Raw genomic sequence first — 23830 nt, 5'->3', positions numbered from 1 at the left:
AGACGTAGCCATGGACTCATAGACTTTAAGGTCAGAAGGGACCATTATGATCATCTAGTCTGACCCCCTGCACAGTGCAGGCCACAGAATCTCACCCACCCCTCTTAGAATAATCCTCTCACCTATACCTCAGATATTGAAGCCTTCAAATACTTTGAAGACCCCAAGATGCAGAGAATCCTCCAGCTGTGATCTGTATCCTATGCTACAGAGGAAGGCGAAAAACCTCCAGGGTTTCTACCACCATTGCTACCAGTAGTGGGACGCATTAGAGGGAAAAACCTAGGATACACACAACCGGATAATAGGGAAATAGCATTACAATATGGACAATTAATGTCAACGGTAGCCTTATAATTGAGGCCACTGCCAGCCCACGAACCAGAGGGTACTATTTTGGCATTTATATATGAAATACATTAAGATTTAGAGATGGTCGAATACTCTGCAAGTGGGGCTAGAGATGATGGGTGGGTGCACAAAGGGGCTAAAGAGGTGAATCAGAGCAGGATGCCGGAGTGATCAGTATGAGATAAATACCCGTCTAGAGGAGATGAGACAGACACAGAGAGAGCTGAGTTAAACTCTTCTTTCATCCCTCATGTTAGAACCCTAATAAAATGATACTCATCCTTAAAGTGAACATCCCATTAAGTTAAATCTATGCCATCAAGAGCCAGCAATGCCCCTCTGCCATGTATATTGGTCAAACCAGACAGTCTCTATGGGTACGTCTAGACTACCGGGTTTTGTCGACAGAAGTTTTGTCGACAGTATCTGTCGACAAAACTTCTGTCGACAAAGAGCGTCCAGACAGATTGAGTTCTGTCGACAAAGCAAGCTGCTTTGTCGACAGAACCCTGTAGTCTAGACGCAACCCTACAGGCAATAACACCTTCTGTCGACAGAACTCTGTCGACAGAAGGTGTTATGCCTCGTAAAATGAGGTATACCAGCGTTGACAAAACTGCTGAGTTCTGTCGACGTTCTGTCGACAGAACTCAACGGTAGTGTAGACGCTGGTATAGTTTTGTCGACAAAAGTCCACTTTTGTCAACAAAACTCAGTAGTCTAGACACACCTTATGACAAAGGACAAGGCCGACTTTAGGAAGTGCAGGACCCAATTCGAACCATTTCGATGGGGTCCTGGCAGCCGGGATTTTTTTGTTGACCCCCAAAAAAAACCACACACAAATTTTGGTTGACCCCCGCCCCCCACCCAAAAAACCCCCCAGCACACCAACAAACAACTCACAGCCTTTAAATTCCCAGCTACAGGGCAGAGTCCCGCCTTCCAGCCAAACCCAGGGGCTGACACTCCCTCCCGCAGTGCACCCGGCACGTGAGCACACTTTCGGGTTTAGTGTGCGGGGCCCCTCTGACTTTAGGGCGCGGGGCCCTTTTAGGCATAGGACCCAATTCGGGGGAATCGGGCGAATCAGCCTAAAGCCGGCTCTTTCAAAAGGTACTTCGAAGCAAATCAGACATCAGAAATGGTAACACACATAAACTTGTAGGGGAACATTTTAATCTACCTAAGCGACAAGGAGTCCTGTAGCACCTTATAGACTAACAGATGTATTGGAGCATAAGCTTTCGTGGGCAAAGACCCACTTCGTCAGAAGCATGTAGTGGAAATATCCAGAGGCAGGTATAAATATGCAGGCCAGAATCAGGCTAGAGATAATGAGGTTAATTCAATCAGGGAGGATGAGGCCCACTTCCAGCAGCTGATCTGGAGGTGTGAATACCAAGAGAGAAGCTGCTTTTGTAATTAGGGAGCCATTCACAGTCTTTGTTTAATCCTGAGCTGATGGTGTCAAACTTGCAGAAGAACTGTAGCTCAGCAAGTATCAGACATGCATCTGACGAGTGGGTGTTTGCCCACGAAAGCTTATGCTCCAATACATCTGTTAGTCTATAAGGTGCTACAGGACTCCTTGTCGCTTTTGCAGATCCAGACTAACACGGCCACCCCTCTGATACTTTTAACCTACCTAGTCACTCAATCACGGATTTAAAAGCCGCCATTCTTTTACAAATCAATTAGAGAGAGTCTGCAGAATTGGAATTTAGCTACAGATTTGACTCCGTTACCCCAGGCCTAAACAAAAACATTACTTGGCTGGCGCATGACAAAGCCTATTTTTCTTGCCATTAACATCTGCATTTCCATATCAAAAGCTGTGTATGGGACTTACATAATTACTTAGTACATAAATGCAGAAATACTTAATTACTTAGTACATAAACACTAAGTACATAAATACTTAATTAGCCACATCATCATGGGCCCTATAATTGACAGGTACTTCTGCTGTTATTTATATCTCTTGGTTTCTTTTAATTCCACTCCAATTCATCTGATGAAGTGGGTTTTGACCACAAAAGCAAAAATATATATTCCATATATTTTGGTTAGTTTCTAAGATGCCACTTGTCATTAAATTGCCAATTAGCAGCTCAGGTAACTAGGAGATGCCAGTTCCCATTTTAAGTAATGACAGGCACTTTACCTAAACTGTAATTAAAATAGAACAGTTATAGTGTTGCCGTTTCCATTCATGCCCCATTGAATATTTTTTTCAGCCTTACCTCCACTGTGCTGTTTTCATTTTTCTTCTTCGATGGCTGGAGATGAAATACGGAAAAGCGGTTATGAGAGAGGATCCAATCTTTAGGTTTGTGCCAACACATGCCCTTCTTCATGCTCTCACAGAGAACCCACCCCTTGGCCTTTTCTTGGAAATACAGACAAAGTTTGTTTATTTTTAATTTTCCACAAAACATTTGCCAACATGCATTGATTGTGTAGGCTTCCACATGGTACATTCTGCCCTCCTAAGTTTTTTTGTTTAAAAAAAGGGGGGTGGAATTACATCCAAAACACAATGTTATTAATTTGTATTGTCATGCCTACAAGTCACAGTCCTCGAGCATGTCCCCATTGTGCTAGGCACAATGCAAACACAGCACAAAAAGATAGCTTCTGCACCAAGGAAAATGGTGTTAAATTTGCAAAGCTACATGTTCAAAGGCTAGGAAAATCCAGTAAATAGTTTGCAGGTGCACTTTGATACTATCTTTATCTACAAGATCATGTACTGTTTGTTCTTAACAAACCCAGCCTCCTTCAGAGCACAGAGTAGATGAAACAAAGGTCTGTAAGAAGAGATAGGCCAGTCTCTTGTATTTCAGCCATTGCTCTGGGACACCTGAGTTCTATTCCCAGCTCCTCCACAGATATTCAGTGACTGATGTTGGGGAAGGCTACCATAACACATATGCAACAAGAGGAATTAATTAAGTTTATATGGGAAAGCTTAATTCTGGCATTTTTCTGAACTTCTTGGGTACTTGACTTTCCAAATAGCAAAGAATAAAAAAAGTAAAAGGTCTAGCCATTTGGTCTAGCACTAGTCACACCAATTGTGATCTTGGACAAAGGATAAAATGCCTTGTTTGATTCCTTTGGTCGGCAGAATCCCCCTAAGGAATGAGATCAACCATCCAAATCCTGAAGAGCCAGAAGAAGAAGAAGATGAAGATGTGCAAGCTGAACGGGCAAGAGTAAGGGGAACCATAGCTTCTGAAAATCAGCAAGAGGTAAAAAACTTCAAGTTGTCCTTTTCTGTCTCTTTACTCTTCCTATTTGTAAGTTACCCACTGGGGGAAAAATAGTAAACATCCACGTGGAAATCCAATGATGATTTTCCCCTTATATTTTTCCACTGCATGTTGAAATTGGCTTTCCAAGTGGAATTAGCAGATATCAGCAGAACTGAGAAGGCAACTTTTAAATAGAACGTAATTCGCTTTTATTCTAGTGCAATCTGAAGTGAATGATCTTTGGAATAAGATCTCTTTCAATGTCAAGCATGTTTTTATGAAGTTTGATATTTAGCAATGTAGCCTGCATAAGAGCTAAATTATATAGGCAAGAAAGATAGTTCAGTGGACAGAGCATTGACCCAGGACACAGAAATCAGCTTCCTGCTGTGACACAGAATTATTCTGTGACCATAACCAAGTCACTTAATCTCCTTGGCCACAGCTTCATAACTGTAAAATGGAGATGATAGTACTTAGTAAAGAGATGTTGTGTGTAGAATGAGAGGCACACAGATAATATGTTAATGGGAGCTATATATTCTCTAAATTAGCAAAAAAGCTATAGGCAGTCCCTGAGTTACGCGGATCCGACTTATGTCGGATCCGCACTTACGAATGGGGCTTTCTCGCCCCGGAGCTCGCAGGCAGCAGGACCACCCAGAGCGCAGTGGTCCCGCCACCTCGACCTCCGGGGCGAGAAAAGCTGCCCCGGGTGCCCCTGGTCTGCTGGGGACCGTCTCCAGCAGACCAGGGACACCCGGAGCAAAGCCGGGGAGGCGGAGGGGTCCATCACCTCTGAGGCTTTGCTGTGGCAAAGCCGGGGAGGTGCGGGACTCCGCCGCCGCTGCCGCTTTGCTCCCGGTGCCTCTGGTCTGCTGGGGACCATCTCCAGCAGACCAGGGACACCTGGAGCAAAGCTGGGAGGTGGAGGGGTCCCGCGCCTCTGAGGCTTTGCCAGAGCAAAGCCTCAGAGGCGCGGCACCCCGCCGCCGCTCCGGCTTTGCTCACCGTGTCCCTGGTCTGCTGGGGGGGGGTGCAGCTAGTGGCGCCCCCACCCAGCAGACCAGGGAGACATGGAGCAAAGCCCTGGGCCTGTGGTAGAGCAGGTGGGGCGCTTCCGGTTGGTCCCGCAGCACCGCTCCTTGGCGCTACTGGACCAACCCAGCAGCACCCCAGCTGCTCTGCCCCAGGCGTCCCCAAGTCAGCCGCTGCTGAAACTGACCAGTGGCTGACTACCGGAAGCCCTTGCCCCGGGCTTCCTGGAATCAGCCGCTGATCAGTTTCAGCAGCAGCTGACTTGGGGATGCCTGGGGTTCTTAAGTTGAATCTGTATGTAAGTCAGAACTGGCGTCCAGATTCAGCCGCTGTTGAAACTGATCAGTTTCAGCAGCGGCTGAATCTGGACGCCAGTTCCGACTTACATACAGATTCAACTTAAGAACAAACCTACAGTCCCTATCTTGTACGTAACCCGGGGACTGCCTGTATATGGGATTGACATAACTCTCTAGTAGATTTGACCACAGTAGAACATCTATCTCATCCCTTCACTGTGAAAATTCAGGCATTTCAGTGGCAACAAATTATTCACAGAAAGTGTTCTGAATAAAACCTATGTACAGCAACCTCACACACCAGTGAGAATGACTGGACTGCCTAGGGTTGTGGCAGAGATTTCTTCTTAATAAATTCTCTCTCCTTTCCTTCCTTTCCCCAGAAACCCATTATCATTGTCAACAATCTGCGCAAGGAATATAAAGACAAGAAAGCCAGTTCGGTATTTAAAAAAAGGAAGAAAGTGGCCACCAAAAATGTCTCTTTTTGTGTTAAAAAAGGTTAGTACCCAGGAATGTGTAACTACAATGATTTTGAGGATTGTCTGATTGGAAGATGATGTATGTAGACCACTCATGTGCTAGAACATCTCAGTTATAGACCATCCTTATTGCATTTTTAATGACTGTTGTTTGAGCAAAGAGTTTCTCTTTTGGTTTTTTTCTTGTTTAGGAAATGTGGCAAACATTCTGTCAGCACAGGCAAGTCTTACTAAAAATGATCCATATTTGTTCTAGGAGAGGTGTTTGGACTATTAGGGCCCAATGGGGCTGGCAAAAGCACAACTATCAATATGATTGCTGGAGAGACAGCACTGACTGCTGGGCAGGTAGGTGAAACAGGATAGACTCTGAAATAAAAGGCTGAGCCCATGTCTTCACAAAATACAAGATCAGCGCTGCCATGATTGATCTTCCGGTGTTTGATTTAGAGGGTCTAGCTAAGACTTACTAAATAAAACCCAGAGGGCACCCCCAGTCGGCAGCTGGTACTCCTGCTTCCACAAGGAGTAAAGGAAGCTGGTAGGAGCATTTGCTCCCATTGGCCTTCTGCTGTGAGGAAAGTGGGGATACGTGAAACAAGCGGGGAAACTCTAGCTTCATAATTAACATAGCGGGAGTTGCATATCTTAATCCAACCTTCCCTTTTAGTGTAGACCTGCCCTGAATGACAAACCCACTGCTAACTGTAAACAGTACATTAAGGAAAACCAAGAACTAGGGGTCATCAAATGAAATTAATAAGTACGAGGTTAGCAACAAACAAAAGGAAACATTTCTTCACACAATGGACTATTAACCTGTGGAACTCCTTGCCAGAACTTTAATAGGACTCAAAAATGAACTAGATAAATTCATAGAGGGCAGATCCATCAATGGCTATTAGCTGGGAATGGGTGACAGGGCATGGATCACTTGATGATTATCTGTTCTGTTCATTCTCTCTGGGGCACCTGGCATTGGCCACTGTCAGAAAACAGGATATTGGGCTAGGGAAAACTTTGGTCTGACCCAGCATGGCTGTTCTTAGGTTCAGTCATCAAGTGGTCCCACCTCTGTTACCCATTCCCAGCCTCCGACAAACAGAGGCTAGGGACACAATTCCAACCTATCCTGGCTAATAGCTACTGATGGACAAAAAGGATGTGGCTGCATTGGAAAGAGTCCAGTGGAAGGCAATAAAAATGTTTAGGGGGCTGGAGCACATGACTTACGAGGAGAGGCTGAGGGCTTATTTAGTCTGCAGAAGAGAAGAGTGAAGGGGGATTTGGTAGCAGCCTTTAACTACCTAAAGGGGGGTTCCAAAGAGAATGGCGCTAGGCTGTTCTCAGTGATGACGGAACGAGAAGCAATGGTCTCAGGTTAAAGTGAGGGAGGTCTAGTTTGGATATGAAGAAAAGCTATTTCACTAGGGGTGCATCTACATTGCACCGTAACTCAAAATAAGATACTCAATTTGAGCTACACAAATTGCGTATCTTATTCCAATGATGTTCTGAAATAGCTTATTTCATCATATGGCGCTGCCTACACAGTGCCAGATTTTGAAATAAAGCACTGTCCCAAAATGTCCCTTATTCCTTGTAGAATTACAGGGACATCAGAATATCAAGCCTGAAATAACGGGCTTGCTGTGAAGACGCGGGATAGCTATTTCAGGATACTCCGATATCCTGAAATAGCATTGCAGTGTAGACATAGCCTAGGAGGATGGTGAAGCACTGGAATGGGTTACCTTGGGAGGTGGTGGAATCTCCATCCCCGGAGGTTTTGAAGTCCTGGCTTGACAAAGCCCTGGCTGGGATGATTTAGTTGGGGTTGGGCCTGCTTTGGTCAGGGAGCTGGACTCGATGACCTTCTAAGGCAGTGTTTCTTAAACTTTTCAAGACCGAGGAACACGAAGGCTTTTTTTTTTTTTTTAAGGAAAACAAAGGATTTTTTGTTGAGGGAAAAAAAGGGGGGAGGGAGGAGTTGAGGGAAAAAAGGTTGACAAAACAAAGTCACCTGCCCCTTTAAGGGCAGCCATTTTGAATTCTGTTCTCCACGGCACACTCTGACTGCCTTTAAGAAACACTGTTCTAAGGGCTCTTCCAACTCTAGGATTCTATGATTATGATTCTATGAGCAGAATAACAGATTGTTTGTTCAGGTGCTGGTGAAAGGGAAAGGTGCCGCTGAAGCTCAACTGGAAGAGAGCACAACTGGCTTTCTAGGCCACTGCCCCCAAGAGAACCCTCTCTGGCCAAACCTGACTGTGCAGCAACATCTGGAGGTGTATGCAGCTGTGAAAGGGATGAGGAAAGAAGATGCGATGCTTACCATCAGGCGGTACATAGTAAAACAAATCAAGTTTTTAGCTTTTATTTCATATTTTGGAACGATAGAGCAGAGAGAGAATGAAATTTTACTGAAAGCCAGACACTTCATCTAAAGCAATAAGATTCAGCAGAACTGCCTCAATGTCTTCCTTTGGTTGATGTAGCCAAGCATATAAGCCACACCGAATTTCTCATTTAGAACGAGTTAGATTTGCAGCTGGTGGTGCTAGCTGTATCTGTGTCTAAACTGTAGGTTGTGAAGTCTGGTGCTAAGAAGTGAAATTAGGGGTTATAATCGATCAGTGAAGTACTGTCCACTCTAGACAAGATGGAGAGGATTTATAACAGACTAGCAGATTTCCCCAGCATTGCCTGGGTCTGTAATACAGGAATTTCATCAAATGTACTTTATTTCTTCAGCCCTACACACTCTTATCATTTGTGGGTTTTAACCAAAAACGGGATAGCCAATTTGGTTTTCCAAAAGCATTTTCTTCTAGTTTTCAAACCATTGATGTAACTCTGCCAAAGCAGAGCCCTTCTCCAAATTTCTCTGTTTGATCTCTTTTCTGTAAGCAGTCCTATAAGAAGGAGTCTTCAGATCATGACAAGACTTCAGACAACATGCACTTTGGAAAGATTTGCACCCCTCCATGGGTCAGCTTCAGGAGGGTGTCCTTGCGTGAAAATATACAGTGAGATTAGTTTATGGGCACCTCAGAAATCTGAAATGCAGTAATGTCTGCGTCCATTTTTTCTCATAATCCACAAGAATTCTGCAAAGAGGAGGAAGTGAGCATTTTCTGGCATTAGACATGCCTTTTCCTTAAGAGAAAAGAATAGATGCCCCCCCAAAAAGTCATTTTGCAGAAAGAAAGCAACGCTCCTCCAAGCAATCCTCTTTGGTTGGTGCCATCAGAAAAAGAACTAGGAATGTTAAAACGGAGTGGCCAAAGATTCACCACTAGTGATGGAGAAAGGGTACACCTCTCGTACCAGTGGGGGCATGGTGTTGTGTCACCCAGAAGAGCTGACAGGAAAGGGCAGACCTCTTGGGGTTCCACTGCAAAGCCCCAAAAATAGAATTGTGCTGGTTGTGGAGGAGCATGAGTTCCCAAAGCAAAGTCCACCAGGAGCCTCTACTCTGAGAAACCCTCCACTCTCCACAAGACCTTCTACCAGAACCCAGCTGTCCCTACAAGAGGAACTGCGCCCACTCTTTCCATTGTGCTGCCAAGCTGTTGAATGGTGGGGAAAATCAAATGTTCATTTTACTTCCTTTCTTTCTCCTTCTGCACAGGATAGCAAAGGCTCTGGAGCTTCAGGATCATTTAAAGAAAGCGATCAGGAAATTATCTGCTGGAGTAACTAGAAAGGTGGGTTTTTCTTAATTAAGTGTAAACCTATAATAAGAAAAGCCAAAAAGGAGTTTGAAGAACAGCTAGCAAAATGTTTTTAAGTACATCATTAGCAGAAAGCCTGCTAAGCAACCAGAGGGGCCCTTGGACGATCGAAATGCTAAAGGAACACTCAAAGATGATAAATTCATCACAGAGAAACTAAATGGATTCTTTGCTCCAGTCTTCATGGCTGAGGGTGTGAGGTTGATTTCCAAACTTGAGCCATTCTTTTTAGGTGACGAATCTGAGGAATTGTCCCAAATTGAGGTGTCATTAGAGGAGGTTTTAAGCAAATGGGTAAACTTAACAGTAACAAGTCACCGGGACCAGGTGGCATTCACCCAAGAGTTCTGAAAGGACTCAAATGTGAAATTGCGGAACTATTAACTGTGGTTTGTAACCTATCCTTTAAATCAGCTTCTGTACCTAATGACTGGAAGATAGTTTACATGATGCCATTATTTAAAAAGGGCTCTAGAAGTGATCCTAGCAATTACAGATCAGTAAGTCTAACGTCAGTACCGGGCAAATTAGTTGAAACTATAGTAAAGAATAAAATTGTCAGACACATAGATGAACATAATACGTTGGGGGAAAGTCAACGTGATTTTTGTAAAGGGAAATCCTGCCTTACTAATCTACTAGCGTTCTTTGAGGGGGTCAACAAACAATTGGACAAGGGGGATTCAGTGGATATGACTTTCCAGAAAGCCTTTGACAAAGTTCCTCACCAGAGGTTCTTAAATAAAGTAAGTTGTCATGGGATAAGAGGAAAGGTCCTTTCATGGATTGGTAACTGGTTAAAAGAATGGAAACAAAGAGTAGAATAAATGGCAAGTTTTCGTAATGAAGAGAGGTAACTAGTGGTGTCCCCCAAGGGTCTGTCCTGGGATCAGTCCTATTCAACTTATTTATAAATGATCTGGAGAAAAGGGGAAACAGTGAGGTGGCAAAATTTAAGATAGTTAATACCAAAGCAGACTGTGAAGAGCTTCAAAAAGATCTTGCCAAACGAAGTGATTAAGCAAAAAAATTGCAAATTAAATTTAAAGTTGATAAATGTAAAGTAATTCACATTGGAAAAAATAATCCCAACTATACATACAATATAATGGGGATTAATTTAGCTACAACTACTCAAGAGAGAGATCTACAAGGCATTGAGGTTTGTTCTCTGAAAACATCCATGCAGTATGCAGCAGCAGTCAAAAAAGCAAACACAATGTTAGGAATCATTAAAAAAGGAATAGAAAATAAGACAAAGAATATCTTATTGCCTCTGTATAAAACTTTGGTACGCCCACATCTTGAATACCACATACAGATATGGTCACCTCCTCTCAAAAAAGATATATTGGCATTGGAAAAGGTTCAGAGAAGGGCAACAAAAGTGATTAGGGGTTTGGAATGGGTCCAATATGAAGAGAGATTAAAAAGACTTGGACATTTCCTCTTAGAAAAGAGGAGACTAAGGGGGGGATATGATTGAGGTCTATAAAACCATGACTGGTATGGAAAAAGTGAATAAGGAAATGTTATTTACTTGTTCCCACAATGTAAGAACTAGGGGTCACCAAATGAAATTAATAGGTAGCAGGTTTAAAACAAACAAAAGAAAGTTTTTCTTCATGCAGAGCACAGTCAACCTGTGGAACAACTTGCCAAAGGATTTTATGAAGACTAGGACTTCAACAGGATTAAAAAAGAGCTAGATAAATTCATGGAGGTTAGGTCCATCAATGGCTATTAGCCAGGATGGGTAGGAATGTTGTCCTTAGCCTCCGTTTCTCTGGAAATGGATGACAGGAGAAGGATCATGTGATTAGGGGGCTGGAGCACATGACCTTTGAGGAGAGGCTGAGGGAGTTGGGTCTGTTTAGTCTGCAGAAGCGAAGAATGGGGGGGATTTGATAGCAGCCTTCAACTTCCTGAAGGGAGCTTCCAAAAAGGATGGAGAAAGGCTGTTCTCAGTAGTGACAGATGGCAGAACAAGGAGTAGTGGTCTCAAGTTGTGGTGGGAGAGGTCCAGGTTGGATATTAGGAATCACTATTTCACTAGGAGAGTGGTGAAGCACTGGAATGGGTTACCTCGGGAAGTAGTGGAGTCTCCATCTCTAGAGGTGTTTAAGTCTCAGCTTGACAAAGCCCTGGCCGGGTTGATTTAGTTGGGATTGGTCTTGGCTAGAGCAGGGGGCTGGACTTGATGACCTTCTGAGGTCTTTTCCAGCTCTATGATTCTATGATAATTACCTGTTGTGATCCCTCCCTCTGGGACATCTGGCATTGGCCACTGTCCGCAGACAGAATACTGACCTAGATGGACCTTTGGTCTGACCCAGTATGGCCATTTTTTTGTTCTAATGTTCTTCGGAGATTCTCAGGGCAGCTAACCCCTCCTGCCGCTTGCACTGCAGCAGCTACATCTCTATTTTGAGCAAACTGCCTTGATCAGAACTAGCATGCATATAACTGCTTGAGCTGCCAGCCCTCTTGCTGCAGTCCAGACATAGCTTGTTAAGTCAGTGCGAGCGATGGGTGCTCAGCACTTTTGGAAATTAGGCCACTGATTAAATGTTGCAAATGTTGCTCCCTGCTCTGCCAGAGTGGAATAACTCCACTAAGCTAGTGCAAAGTCCTTGTGCATTGGCACTGGTGTAAATGAAAGCAGAACCCAACCTTTCCTGTTCTGTTTGTTGCAAGTATACACTAGTAACATCTCTGTTTGGGAATTAACCTATTGCTTTGGGCAGGGGGTTAGACTCCATGACCTCTTGCGGTGTCTTCCAATCCTATGATACTATGATTCTATGTGATGGCTGGTAAATTATCTCCAGGAAATAACTTGCGTGTTTCTGAAACATCCATAATGTGAACGAAAAATTCCATTGATCCAGAGGGAGCCTCCTTCTGATACCAGCTGCATGGATGAGACTTTTCACGAAATGGTGAGGCCCAGGCAGGCATTTTGTGCTGCATCACTTTGAGGGACGTTACGTCCATGTAATCTAGTACAGAACGTTGCACCGTTCAGATTGTTCAGCTTCCTTACATTGCAAGCATGTATGTGGATGTGGAGGAAACGAAGTGCAAGCACTGGTCTCTTGAAGGTTGACATGTTTTTTGCTTGCTCTAAATTAGAAAATTTCCAAGTCCTGCACAGAAATGAATCACAGGCATCATTTTTTCCAAAGAAAATGTGTTAATTGCTCTCACATAAAGGCATCCCCACAGACTTCAGGAAGACAGAACATGGCTCCCAATGTCTATTCCTTGTTTTAGGTGTGTTTTGCACTGAGCATGTTGGGGAAACCCACAGTTCTGCTTCTGGACGAACCATCCACTGGACTGGACCCAAAAGGGCAAAGTCATGTGTGGTGAGTCATGCCCGAATCAATGAGTAAGCATGTTTTTAACATCTGAGCTAAATCACCAGCACATAATGAAAAGTTGAGGGCCGAGACTTTCGGGGCTTGGCGGGGGTCAAGCTTCTAAATCCACAATGGAGCTCTTATCAAATGGCCTGTTTCTGGGCATGTTTACGCTGGCGATGGAAGGTGTAAATTCCAGCTGTAATGGACATGTCCGCGGATTGAGCGAGCGTGCTAAAAATAGAACTGTAGCATAAGCCAGCAGTATGGGCTAACTGCCTGAGAATATGCCTAAAATCTCAGATAGAAGCACACTCAGGGTAGCTAACCCATCCTGACATTTTAGCTCGAGCTGTAGAGAACTTGAGCTTGAAGCTCTGGAAGTCCTCTTTGGTATCCCTGAAGTCAACCAACCAGTCAGTTGTCATCAGGCTTAGAAATGGCACCCTCTACTGGCCAAGGTCCTTCTAGTGCAAGAAGCATTGGACCTCCAGGTAAATTAGTACCCCCCGATGATTCAGATTCCTTCCCAGTGGCATAGGAGAGTGAGGTAGGGAGTTACACACCCTATACTATCTCTTCCATCCAATAGAAGTGCAGGGACAGCTGCAGCTTGGATTCTAGAATTAGTAGTACCATGTTTTAGCATCATTGAGAACTCTGGAGGGAGTTCGCATCCCAACCATTCATGATCTGAAGAAAAAAAAATCTGTGAAGACTCTGTTTCAGTTCATGGGAGGGAGCAAAATGTAGTATTTATTTTCCTAAGTCAGTTCCTCCCATCCCTTCTGAGCAGCATTGTCTCGTTGAGAGTTGTTTTCTCTTGAAATGACACAATCCTGGTTCTTCGTGGGCACAGCATTTCAGCTACAGTGGGTCCAAAAAAGAAGTACTGAACCGCTCCGTCCCACTAACTCAGCACTGTGGCAAATCTTATTTCAGAGCAATCCCTCAGTGGATTTGGGTCATAGCATTTCCAAGATTATTTCAAAATACTTTGAAGTAGACACCAGTTGAAGTTGTCATTAGGTTTCAAGTACATTCCTGTTGTCATTGGGAGGGGAAAATACAATCGAAACATTTGGTGAGCACATCTTCTGAATTAATGTTGGTTCTTTCTTTTTAGGAAAGCAATTCGGGCTGCCCTGAAGAACAAGCAGCAAGGAGCCATCTTGACCACCCACCACATGGAGGAGGCTGAAGCACTGTGTGATCGAGTGGCCATCATGGTGTGTGGAAAGCTCCGGTAAGATACAGCATAGATCAGTGGACTAGCAAGATGAATGCTATGGAAGTTCTCAGAGAACAGGCAGATTTTAGGGAACCAGCCTCATTTGTTACGCCTACCAGGGCTTAAATTCTCATAGAGCATTTCCTGAACCCGCTACACTGTTCCTGTTTTCTCCCCTGCCCCCACAACATGCTATAAAGACAATGAGAGGAATGGAAATATTTACTGGAGCTCTGCTGTGGACAGCTCTGGCTGAATATAAGTCTTGATAGCCACTGCCCTAAGGCCTTGTCTACACTAAAATGAAGATTGCCACTGCCACAATCAATCTTTCAGAGTTTGATTTAGTGAGTCTAGTTAAGACTCGCTAAATCAAACTCAGAGGGCACCCCTGCTGGTGGCTGGTACTCCTTCTTGGCTTAAGGTAAGATGACTTTAGCTACATATTCTACATAACTGGAGTTGTGTACCTTAAGTCGAGCTGCTGGGTCTAGGGTACACCTGGCCTTAAGAGGAGAGGGACATGAAAGTAAGATTTTTGGTCCATTAATAAGTATTGGCCACTGTGTTGCTTTCTTTGTCTCCAGGTGCATTGGGGCTGTTCAATACCTGAAAAGCAAGTTTGGTAAAGGTTACTTACTGGAAATTAAAGTAAAAGATCCAGCACAAGTTGATTGCCTCCATATGGAGATTATGAGGATCTTTCCACATGCAGATCGTTAGGAACGGTAAATGCAATACATATCAGGGTCATGAATAATGTTCCCTCTAATCTTTTTCCTCCATGTGTACATTTTTATCTGTGTGTGGAATAATTTTATGTGCACAAGGCATGTGTAAATGTGCACCACCAATAGAGACAAAAACCTAGCTGTGGATGCTCTGCTAATCAGCAGGGTGACATTTGACTCTCTCCTGAGTGGCTACACAAGCACCCAGCTTACAAGGTACACTGGTCCTGAATGTCTACAGAGTTGCTTAGGCCTTGTCGATACTTCCAGAAAGATTGATGCTCTGGAGGTTGATCTTCTGGGGTTCAACTTAGTGGGTCTGGTAAGGACCCACTAAATCAAATGCTGAGGTCACCCCAATAGACTTTGGTTCTCCTCACAGTCATGAGGAGTAAGGGAAATTGATGGGAGAGTTTCTCCTGTTGATCTCCATGGTGGGCTTAGCCCAGAAATTCGGTTTAAGATACATTGACTCTAACAACGCAGTTCTCGTAGCTGGAGTTGTGTATCATAAGTTGAATTTCTGACATAGTGCAAACCCACCCTTAATGTGTCATTCCTGCTACTGGGCGGCAAACATAACAGCCTGATCCAAGATATCTCCTTGGGAAAGACCAGTGGGTTACAGTTTCTAGCTGGCAAGTTGATTAGAGACTGTGATTGTGCCTGGGCCATGCAATTAGATATGGGAGCTTTTTACACCTTCTCCTTCCCCTCCGGACAATGGACAATTTAATTAGTGGCTTGATTTTCAAAATGGACACCTTTTTCTTTTCTCTCTAGGGTTTCCTCTTTGCTGGTGTACAAGGTACCAATGCACAATGCATTGCCTTTATCCCAGACTTTCTCCAAGCTAGAGACAGGTAAGAAAGAAACTACCAGGGCAAGGCTAAGGTCTGTTGAAAAGGACTTGGCAAAGGTGAAACGTATTTTTGTAACCTGTATCTTCCTTTCCCCACAGCCAAACGCACCTTCGGCCTCGAGGAGTACAGCTTTTCTTTGAACACTTTGGAACAGGCATGGGATTTCAGCATTCTCCCTACCTATTGGGAAGGACGATGTGGGGACGGTTTGCATGGGCTGCAGACCTGCCAGGGAGCAAAGCACAAGGATTGAATTTTGGGAGGAGGAAAAACAGATGCTTATGGGAGACAGATTCATGCTCATGATTCTACAGGGAATAGTTACAGCAGGGACTGTCAGAGGGAGGTCCAGCCTGCCCAGTCAGGAAAGGGAGTAACAGGACAGACGTTGCCTGACTATTCCCCTGCGATTCTATCCCAGATTGTGAGGAGCTGCATAGTGAGCCAAGCAGCCTTTTCAAGTCGCTGCTCCCCAAGGCTCCACTTCTCTTATGGGCTGGGCAGCAGAGCCTTGTTGGTGCACGAAGAGATGTGCATGGGTGATGGGAGAATCTAGGGCTGGGGGAGGCCTCACCCCTTTTCCCCAAAACCCCACCCATGACCCCCAGGGAGCCAGGCCCCGCACTGCACCTTGGGCAGCCCGCAGCTCCAGCTTTCCCTCGGCCACCCATGGAGTAGGGTGGTTGCTGCCTTCCCCAGGTCCCCGCAAGCATTGGTGGCCCGTGGTTCCCTTCCACCCTGCATTGGGTTGTCCACAGCCTCCCCGTCTCCCGCACGTGCATCCTGGCTACTCCAGAGTATGGGCAGCCCTTGCATTCCCCACCCTCCCGAAGATGGGAGGGCTTCTGCCTCTCTGGCCCCGAAGGAGAACTGACAGTGTACGGCCCCAGCCTTAGCACGGCTGAAGCCCAGAGAGCCCCAGGAGACCAGGGGGAGCCATGCTGAATGGGGGAAGAGGGTTGGAGGCAGAGGGTGGGTGGGGCCAGCTTGTCAGTTTGGGAAGGCTGTGCCTTCCCCTGCCTCCTATACCCGCCGCCCAGGGAGATGTACATCAGCCTCCTGCAGCAGGGAGAAATGAGCAGACAAACCACGACTGAGTCACAGTCGGTTGTGTGAGTGGCTCGTGGCTGCAATGCCTGGCCTGATGTGCCAGGCATGAGGCTAGGCCATAACTCCCCCACCCCCATCCTGAGTGCATAAATTCCACGATCAGACACTACTCTGTGCAATGTTGCCGTGCCGTTTGTTGGGCATCATGGTCTGAATAGCCCCCGTAAAGCGCCCTTGCTCCATTCCAGCTTCACTTGAAATCTGTCGGGTGACGCATGCGTAGAAGTGAATGAAAATAAAACTCCAGTTTTAGACAGGACAATGGCTTTGTTCCAGTGTTGCTAGTGACCTTTGGGGACATGGTGAACAGGAAACCAGACTGAACTTGGCTGCTTTGAAGAGAGCTGTATCAGCAGAAAACCTGTCCTCTGTGATGATCCTATTTGGGCAACCGCAAACCTTTATGTTGCCTTCATAAAAATGGTAACAGATGTTTCATGTGTTGGTTTATTAGTCCCAGGAAATAACCAGAGCTTTGTTGCTGTCCATTTCAGGTGTTCTTAGAACTCTCCCGTGAGCAAGAAATGAATAATTTTGACACAGCTTTGGAAGGTACTTTTGAATGGAAAAGACTTCACCAGGAAGACCTTTAAAAATACCAACCTGTTCCATTATATTTTATTCAGCATTCATGTGTATGATTTAATAATGCACATATTTACTATTATTACCACACACTTATCAGCATAATAAACATTGTGGCATGTAGCTTTGAGGCTGCTGTTCTTTGGACTCAGAAGTACTTTTTGCTAAATTAGCCTCCATGGTGAGAAAGGAAGATTTGTAAAGGTGAAGGCAGTGGGGTAACTCAAGGTAAATTGCTCCGCTTACAATAGGTGTTGGAGAAGTTCAGGCCTGGAACTGTGAAACAAGTCCATGAACTTGACAGATGGATGTGGACTGTTGATATGGATGGGGAAGCATGCTTTGAAGTGAACAATTAACTACATACAGATGTACCTTGTTAGCATCGTCATCAGTCACCACCATCTAATTGAGATTCAGTCCAATCTTCAGCTCATGCACAACCACACAGAATAATCAATGGAGTGAGAACAATGAGATTCTGTTTTCCACTGGTACAGATAATCTACAAACCATGTTGCAAGTGCATAATCCTTGCACATTCATGGTGATCTCAAGCTTCCCCTTTAGTCTGAAGAGAGCAGAGTAAGAATGAGGGTAAAAGCCTCACAAAACCCCTAAGAGATAAATATTAACCGGAGGGAGGTTAATGAAGCAAAGAAGGGCTAAGTGACTTGACCATAGTCACAAGATGAGTGAGTGGCAGAGTAACTGGAACACAAACATTTCCTGTTCCCATTTCTGTGCATTTCCCTCTGTGGGGAAGTGAATAACTGATAAATGCCATCATCTAATGCACAGAAGGAAGTCAGTTTATATACTGCTCATCATTCTTTCTAACTGAAATTTTATAATTAAAGGCATTTTATATGGTCATGTCCTTTATTATGTTTGTCTCAATGGAGGAGTGATCTGCATGAAGCTGACCCTTCAGTTCTTATGCTTATAAGAAGCACTTGGGATCTTTTTTGGGGGAAAAAGAAATACACTACCTTTACTGAAAATACAATACATGCATTGTCTCTCTCTCTTTCTCTCTCACCCACCTATACCCCCCTGCAGATGAGCTAGTCTAATGGACTTTTACACTGAACATGAGTGAAGAGGTAGGCTCTGTCAGTCTTGTACCAATGCTTCAAGGCTCTGCAGGATTGAACCCAGAATTCTGCGGCAAAACCCCCCATCCTCATACCTGTAAATTCCCATTTGAGCCTGAATTTTGCAATGCCACTCAGCAATCCTTGATTCTTACATGGTGTTAATCTCGGAGCTTTCCACGGTTATCCCTGGGTGGTTATTGTCCGGCTCTTCATCATTATGTCTTGTTGGTCATCTCACCTTTCAGGGGTCTCTGCCTGTCTCCAAGGTTGTCAATTTTGCTAACTCCTTTAGCATCGGGCACAATGGATGATTTCATATCATCTCATAAGAACATAAGAATGGCCTTTGGTCAGACCAAAGGTCCATCTAGCCCAGTGTCCTGTCTGCTGATAGTGGCCAATACCAGATGCCCCAGAGGGAGGGATCACAACAGGTAATTATCACATGATCCTTCTCCTGTCACCCATTTCCAGACAAACAGAGGCTAAGGACAACATTCCTACTCATCCTGGCTAATAGCCATTGACGGACCTACCCTCCCTGAACCTATCTAGCTCTTTTTTGTATCCTGTTGAAGTCCTAGTCTTCACAACATCCTCTGGCAAGGAGTTCCACAGGTTGACTGTGGCTAGGGAACAGGGAGTGACTGCTGCCTCTTGCCTTCAGCTCCTTTGCTACAAACTTCTCGGCTTCATAATCACCACCCAACCCCTCCTCAATTGGCCTTCATGCAATGAAGCCTGGCTTTCTCTCCCTGTCAGGCATTGTCAGCAGTGTTTCCTCCTGTAAGCTGAGCATTTAGGTGACCACCCAGGAGAAATTCAAATGCTGCCCAGTGGATTAGAAGAGTGCCCACAAGCTCTGGCTAAAGGTATGGAAGAATAGCTGCAAAAATCCTATGGAACCAGCTCTGCTTGTCCCTGAGGGAACAGCTGTGATGCTGAGGAGATATGGGGCAAGATGGTTGCATTCGTTTTCTGAGTAGAAGCTCATGTTAGTACAGCCACAGACACCATGAGCCGATGTGCCCTGTGGGGGCTACCTTACCTCAGGAGAGAGAGGCGCCAACGCCGAGAATCGGTTGAGTACCACAGAAACCGTTCTCTCTCCCCGCAGGCAGTACCGCAGGAGGTAGAATAAGGATCAGAGCGAGCAGCGGTAGCCTCAGAAAAAGGGAGACGCCCTTGTTGGGGCACACTGGAGGAGGTAGGGGGCATGGCTGGGCCTTCCTATAGCCCAGAATATTTCTAGATGCCACAACAATTTATTGAGGCAGTTGCTAACTCAGTGCCAGCGAGGACGGTTTTCCAGACTGCTCCAGGGATGGGTACAGCTTTTGGTTTGGAACAGGACCAAAGGTGTCCCCAAGATACTTCTTCACATGCACCCCCTTCTGTTTTTTTTACTGAGCTCTGCTCGGGCCCTGGGATGAATTCAGTGGTCCAGGAACATTTTTAAGGGAGGGGGGTGCTGACATCCTCCGCCTCCCCCACACCTGTCCTCTCCCACCCGAGCTGAGGCCAGGAGCAACACCCTGGCACAGGGCTGGCTACAAAGTCTCCCTCTCTGGTGCACGGGGCTGGCTGCTGGGACCCCCGGCTCGGACCCAGCAGCAGAATCCCCAGCGCATAGGGCAGCAGGTGGGCACAGAGTTGACAGAGGAAGCAGGTTGCATCCTGGTTGCGGGGCTTCAGCACCCCTGTGCCGATAGGAATATTGAGGGTTGAATTCACCTATCACCCATCCAACAAGGTTTTCCACTTGCATAGGGCCCAATCCTGCAAGCTTCTGAGTTCCCTCAAGCACCACTGAATTTGGTGGAAGCCGAGGTCACTAAGTACCCCCAAGGAAGCGCTTAGCATCTCGCAGGATCAAACTCTTATTTACTCGCTGCTTTGTCGCACCAGATTTCTGGGCTGTGACCTTTAGCCATCCTTCCTGTCAGCTCCAGAGTTCAGAGGCGATTTTCTAAGGCACTTTTGGCTGTAACTTTCCTCAGCGTGCTCTCCCTGGCTACGTTTGTTTACAGTATTCAGCGCTCATCCCAGGGCCTTCCACTGCAGCACTGCTAGCTAGGAGAACTGGTAGCCAGGGAAGGGGAGGAGAAATTTGAGAACCATTCACATGCACGGAACCATTTGGCAGCAGGGCAGAGGATAGGACGCTGTTTCCTTTCAGGGACTGTTCTGGTCTCAAAACAACAGTGCAGAGAAACGGAGGGAGCGTGTTCACTGTTTTCTCAGACTTGTCCCAGTGTCTCTGTTTCCTTCCTCAACGCCGGCTGTTGTGAAGGTGAGTTTTTTTCTGCCTCCGTGTTTCTGGACTGTCTGAGCCCTGTCCCCTCTGTTAATGCTTTTCACTCTCTGAAGCTGGGCTGTTAAACCAGTTCTGCTATAGCGAACTAGCCACATTATTCTGAAAGTGCAAATAATTCTGTGAGCCCACTAGCCGCACTCAACCTGACATTGGCACATGTGGCTGGTGGCTAGCATGTTGGCCACCATGGCTAAAGTCTTTGGGATTTACAAATGGTTTTGCACTGGTGTGTGGGTGGGTGGGTGGGAAATTTTTGACCCATTGTTTTTTCCCTCAAAAAATGCCCATTTGTTGCCACTGGAAACTTTTCAGGGGAATGGATCAGTTTTGACGAAAACGTTTGTTGGGAAAAGGGCTGCTCACCAGACCAGCCAATAGCCAGGTGGTTAAGGACTCACAGGGGATGGGGGCAGCTCTAGCCCTGATGAATATTTAAATGAAGTAGAATAAATTCAACAGGACAGTTTAAGCGAGACCCAACTCGGAATGGCCACTGTCCTGAGGGCCAGGATAGTCACTTGGGGTGAGAGGGAGTAATAAAGTAAGTAGCTGAACCTGCATCTCTGCCTTATTGGGGAGGGTCCTACCTATTGGTTACAGTGGGCTAGGTGGTCCCTCTTTTTCCATGAAAATCTTTGGAAAGTCTCTGTTTCTTCCTGAGGCAAAACCAGGAAAAACAAATTAAAATTCTGAAAATTCAGTGGGACGAGCACTGTGAACCCAAGTCTAGCTGGAAATTCTGCTGGAAGCCTGCCATTGGCAGATTCTGCTGCTCTCAGGAGTCATTCTCCAGGCACAGTTTCCCCCATTAGTTGCATGTTCTGCAATGTGCCGAGGGAGGCTGAGGCGAAACGAGAATTTGATGGGAAATTAGACTTCCAACTAAATAATGTTCTCATAAAAACTTCACAGATGGCCATCTGCAGAAAAGGTCAGCTTCGTGTGTAAAAACCCAGTCACTCAAATACCTAAATGATAAATGTTGGCTATGCCACTGCGGTGCCTTGTGGGAGTTGACGTTTAGGTACCTCGTGTCCCCGGTTTCCTCTCCCGAGTGTGTTCGCCAGCAGGGCTAACATCTCCCATGGTGCACTAGGGCCAGGAACTCCCACAGAGCACCATCCTGGCTCATCACAAGGAGGCCCGGGGGACATGAAGCATGACGGAGCCTGGCCCACAGAGGAGACTGACTCCCACAAGGCATTGCAGTGGCATTTCCAAAGGGAAATGTTCGGTCTTTTGCGGATGTGGATGTTGCATTGCAAACTAGAAGATTTTTTTAGAGGGGGTGGTACTGCAAAATTTCCTGCCGGTTCTAGTGCTGAGTGCCTCCTGGGGTCAGCTGACATCAGAGGAGGTGAAAAGTTCTTCGTGTGCTCCTCGTAATAAATAGAGAGAAGCTAGCCTGTTAATGGGGGCAATTGTCCATGGGCCCAGGTGATTTAAAAGGTCCTGGGGGTGGGGGGGTTGGCTGCTGCTACCAGCATCGCAGTGGGTCTAAAGCATGCTTCCTGCCCGCACTCACTCTGCACTGCTTCTAGAAGTGCACGTACCATCCCTGGGAGGGAATGGGGAAACTTTGCACGCTGGCCCCGCCCTGAGCACTGACTCCACAGCTACCATTGGCTGGGAACTGCAGCCAATTGGAGTCATGAGGGGCGGTGCCTATAGCAGTGGCATATGGAGACTGCTCTAGCCTCCCTACTTAAGAACCGCTGCCTGAGGAGTGTGCCGGTCCCCCTCCAAGGTAAGTACTGCACCCCTCGCCCCTTCCTGCCCCCCAATTCCCAGGCCCTGCCCCAGCCCAGAGCCAGCGTCCAAACTCTCCCCCAAAACCTGTGCCCAAGAGCCCCCCCATTCCTGCACCCAACCTCCCTCCCAGAGCCAGCACCCTGCACCCCCTCTTATCCCCAGATCCCCTCTCAGAGCCCACACCCCATGTCCTCTCTCGAGCCCCAAACCTCTGCCTCCACCGTGTGAGGGTGGGGGAGCGTATCCAGTATGCCACGGGGGGGAGGGGATGGTGCAAGCGCGGGTGGGGGGATGTCTCAAAGAAGAGGCAGGACGTGGCCTCAGAAGGGGTGAGGCAGGGGCAGGGCGAGGGACTTTGGGTTTGCACGGTTAGATAGTTGTCAGGCCATGTGGAAGTCCTGGCTGTGCTAGGACACAAGCCAGGGCGTGTGCAGCACCGCCCAAATGTCATGCAGACTCTGTCTACATGGTCACGGATTGTGCCTGCCTGCGGGCCCACCGGCTGTTCTGACCTGGGGCCTAGAATTGCAGTCAGCCACATCCCCTGCTCATCTGTAGCTGATCGGTACAAACCTCCTGCCCCCCAAAAACCAGACCCTCTCAGGGAGACGTTTCCTTGGCCAGGTTGCTTTTTCACCGAGAACCCGAGAGGAGAGGCCCTGTTTTCTGAGGATGGTTTCCTCTTTCCAGGACAGTCTACTGAAATTCCTCAGAGCCACATTCCAAGACCACACCTGACCTAACTGAAGCGAGATTGGAGTAAGGTGCGTGTACACACGCGAGAAATTCATATTAAAAGCAAACTAAAGCTGTTTATAAGTTGTAGCTAGCCTACAAGTTCACAACACTCCCCTTAGCTAGGTCCACTTCAGCTGCTGTTATAAGGTTAAAAAAAGGAAGATGGTACATTTCACAGCGTTCGTTTTTTTCCTCTGATCTTGACATTTGGTCTCTCTCTCTCTCTCTGTTTTATGTGTATTGTGTGTATTACAATTATTCATTTTTATGTCCTGGATCCTAATCACTTTATATTGTGCAAATGTTTACAGCCACCCATCATAGTAGACTTTCATCTCAATGTGTACATCTTCCATCTGGTCTGGGTGTTTGTCTTAAAGTAGCTGGGGAGAGGGGGAGAAGATGTGGCGTCCAACTTGCCCGGGTCCGACCCCCAAGGCTGGGGAGCATGTGCTGGTGTTCCCGCTCCCCTGCAACTCACCCGCAGGGCTGGACCACACAGAATCTGTTAGCCTGGGCACCCCTAAACTCTAGTGTGTGAGAGGAATGTGGGGAGTGTCTTTTTGCTTCTCAGTCCGGGGCTTCTCGCTTGTATGCAGCCCCCTGACTGATTTTTTTCTGTGGGTCAGTGACCCCCGACCCAAAAAAGGTTTTCCACCTCTGCCTTAGAGGAAGATGGTGGGGATTCAATAGCAGTGTTTCTCAACCAGTGGTACAAATACACTTAGAGGTTCTTGAGAGAAGTCTGGAGGGTACATCGACATTACTGAAATTTGGAAACAACTGAAAACTGAATTTTTGTGTTAAGTTTTACAGCACTTTATTATTTTTGTACTTTTTATGATTAAGTTGTTTAAACAAATGTGTT

General features: G+C 46.2%; 2 protein-coding genes across 5 annotated transcripts in view; both read left to right on the top strand.

Moving 5' to 3' along the window:
- The window catches only part of LOC102461494 (ABC-type organic anion transporter ABCA8), a 73850-nt gene extending 56672 nt beyond the window's left edge, over window positions 1–17178 (top strand). The window contains exons 28-39 of the mRNA XM_014576572.3: window positions 2592–2683; window positions 3485–3608; window positions 5332–5449; window positions 5687–5778; window positions 7599–7777; window positions 9068–9143; window positions 12447–12541; window positions 13662–13781; window positions 14354–14494; window positions 15281–15360; window positions 15459–15514; window positions 16965–17178. Of these exons, the coding sequence (XP_014432058.2) occupies window positions 2592–2683; window positions 3485–3608; window positions 5332–5449; window positions 5687–5778; window positions 7599–7777; window positions 9068–9143; window positions 12447–12541; window positions 13662–13781; window positions 14354–14489 (1032 nt within the window). The 3' untranslated portion in view covers window positions 14490–14494; window positions 15281–15360; window positions 15459–15514; window positions 16965–17178. The remainder of the gene's footprint in view (window positions 1–2591; window positions 2684–3484; window positions 3609–5331; window positions 5450–5686; window positions 5779–7598; window positions 7778–9067; window positions 9144–12446; window positions 12542–13661; window positions 13782–14353; window positions 14495–15280; window positions 15361–15458; window positions 15515–16964) is intronic.
- A 2982-nt stretch (window positions 17179–20160) lies between these two features.
- Window positions 20161–23830, top strand: part of LOC102462448 (ABC-type organic anion transporter ABCA8-like) — an 85589-nt gene continuing 81919 nt past the window's right edge. Inside the window, exons 1-2 of one of the 4 annotated variants that reach the window (XM_075903996.1) lie at window positions 20161–20448; window positions 22915–22988. The gene's annotated coding sequence lies outside the window, so the exon portion shown is untranslated. Of the gene's footprint in view, window positions 20449–22848; window positions 22989–23830 lie in introns of all 4 variants that reach the window. The other 3 variants (XM_075903993.1, XM_075903994.1, XM_075903995.1) reach the window with 3 other exon arrangements.

This window comes from Pelodiscus sinensis, chromosome 20, assembly GCF_049634645.1.
Source record: "Pelodiscus sinensis isolate JC-2024 chromosome 20, ASM4963464v1, whole genome shotgun sequence".
Classification (NCBI taxonomy): domain Eukaryota; kingdom Metazoa; phylum Chordata; order Testudines; family Trionychidae; genus Pelodiscus; species Pelodiscus sinensis.
Note: the sequence above shows the minus strand (reverse complement) of the source record. Positions and strands in the feature narration are given on the sequence as shown.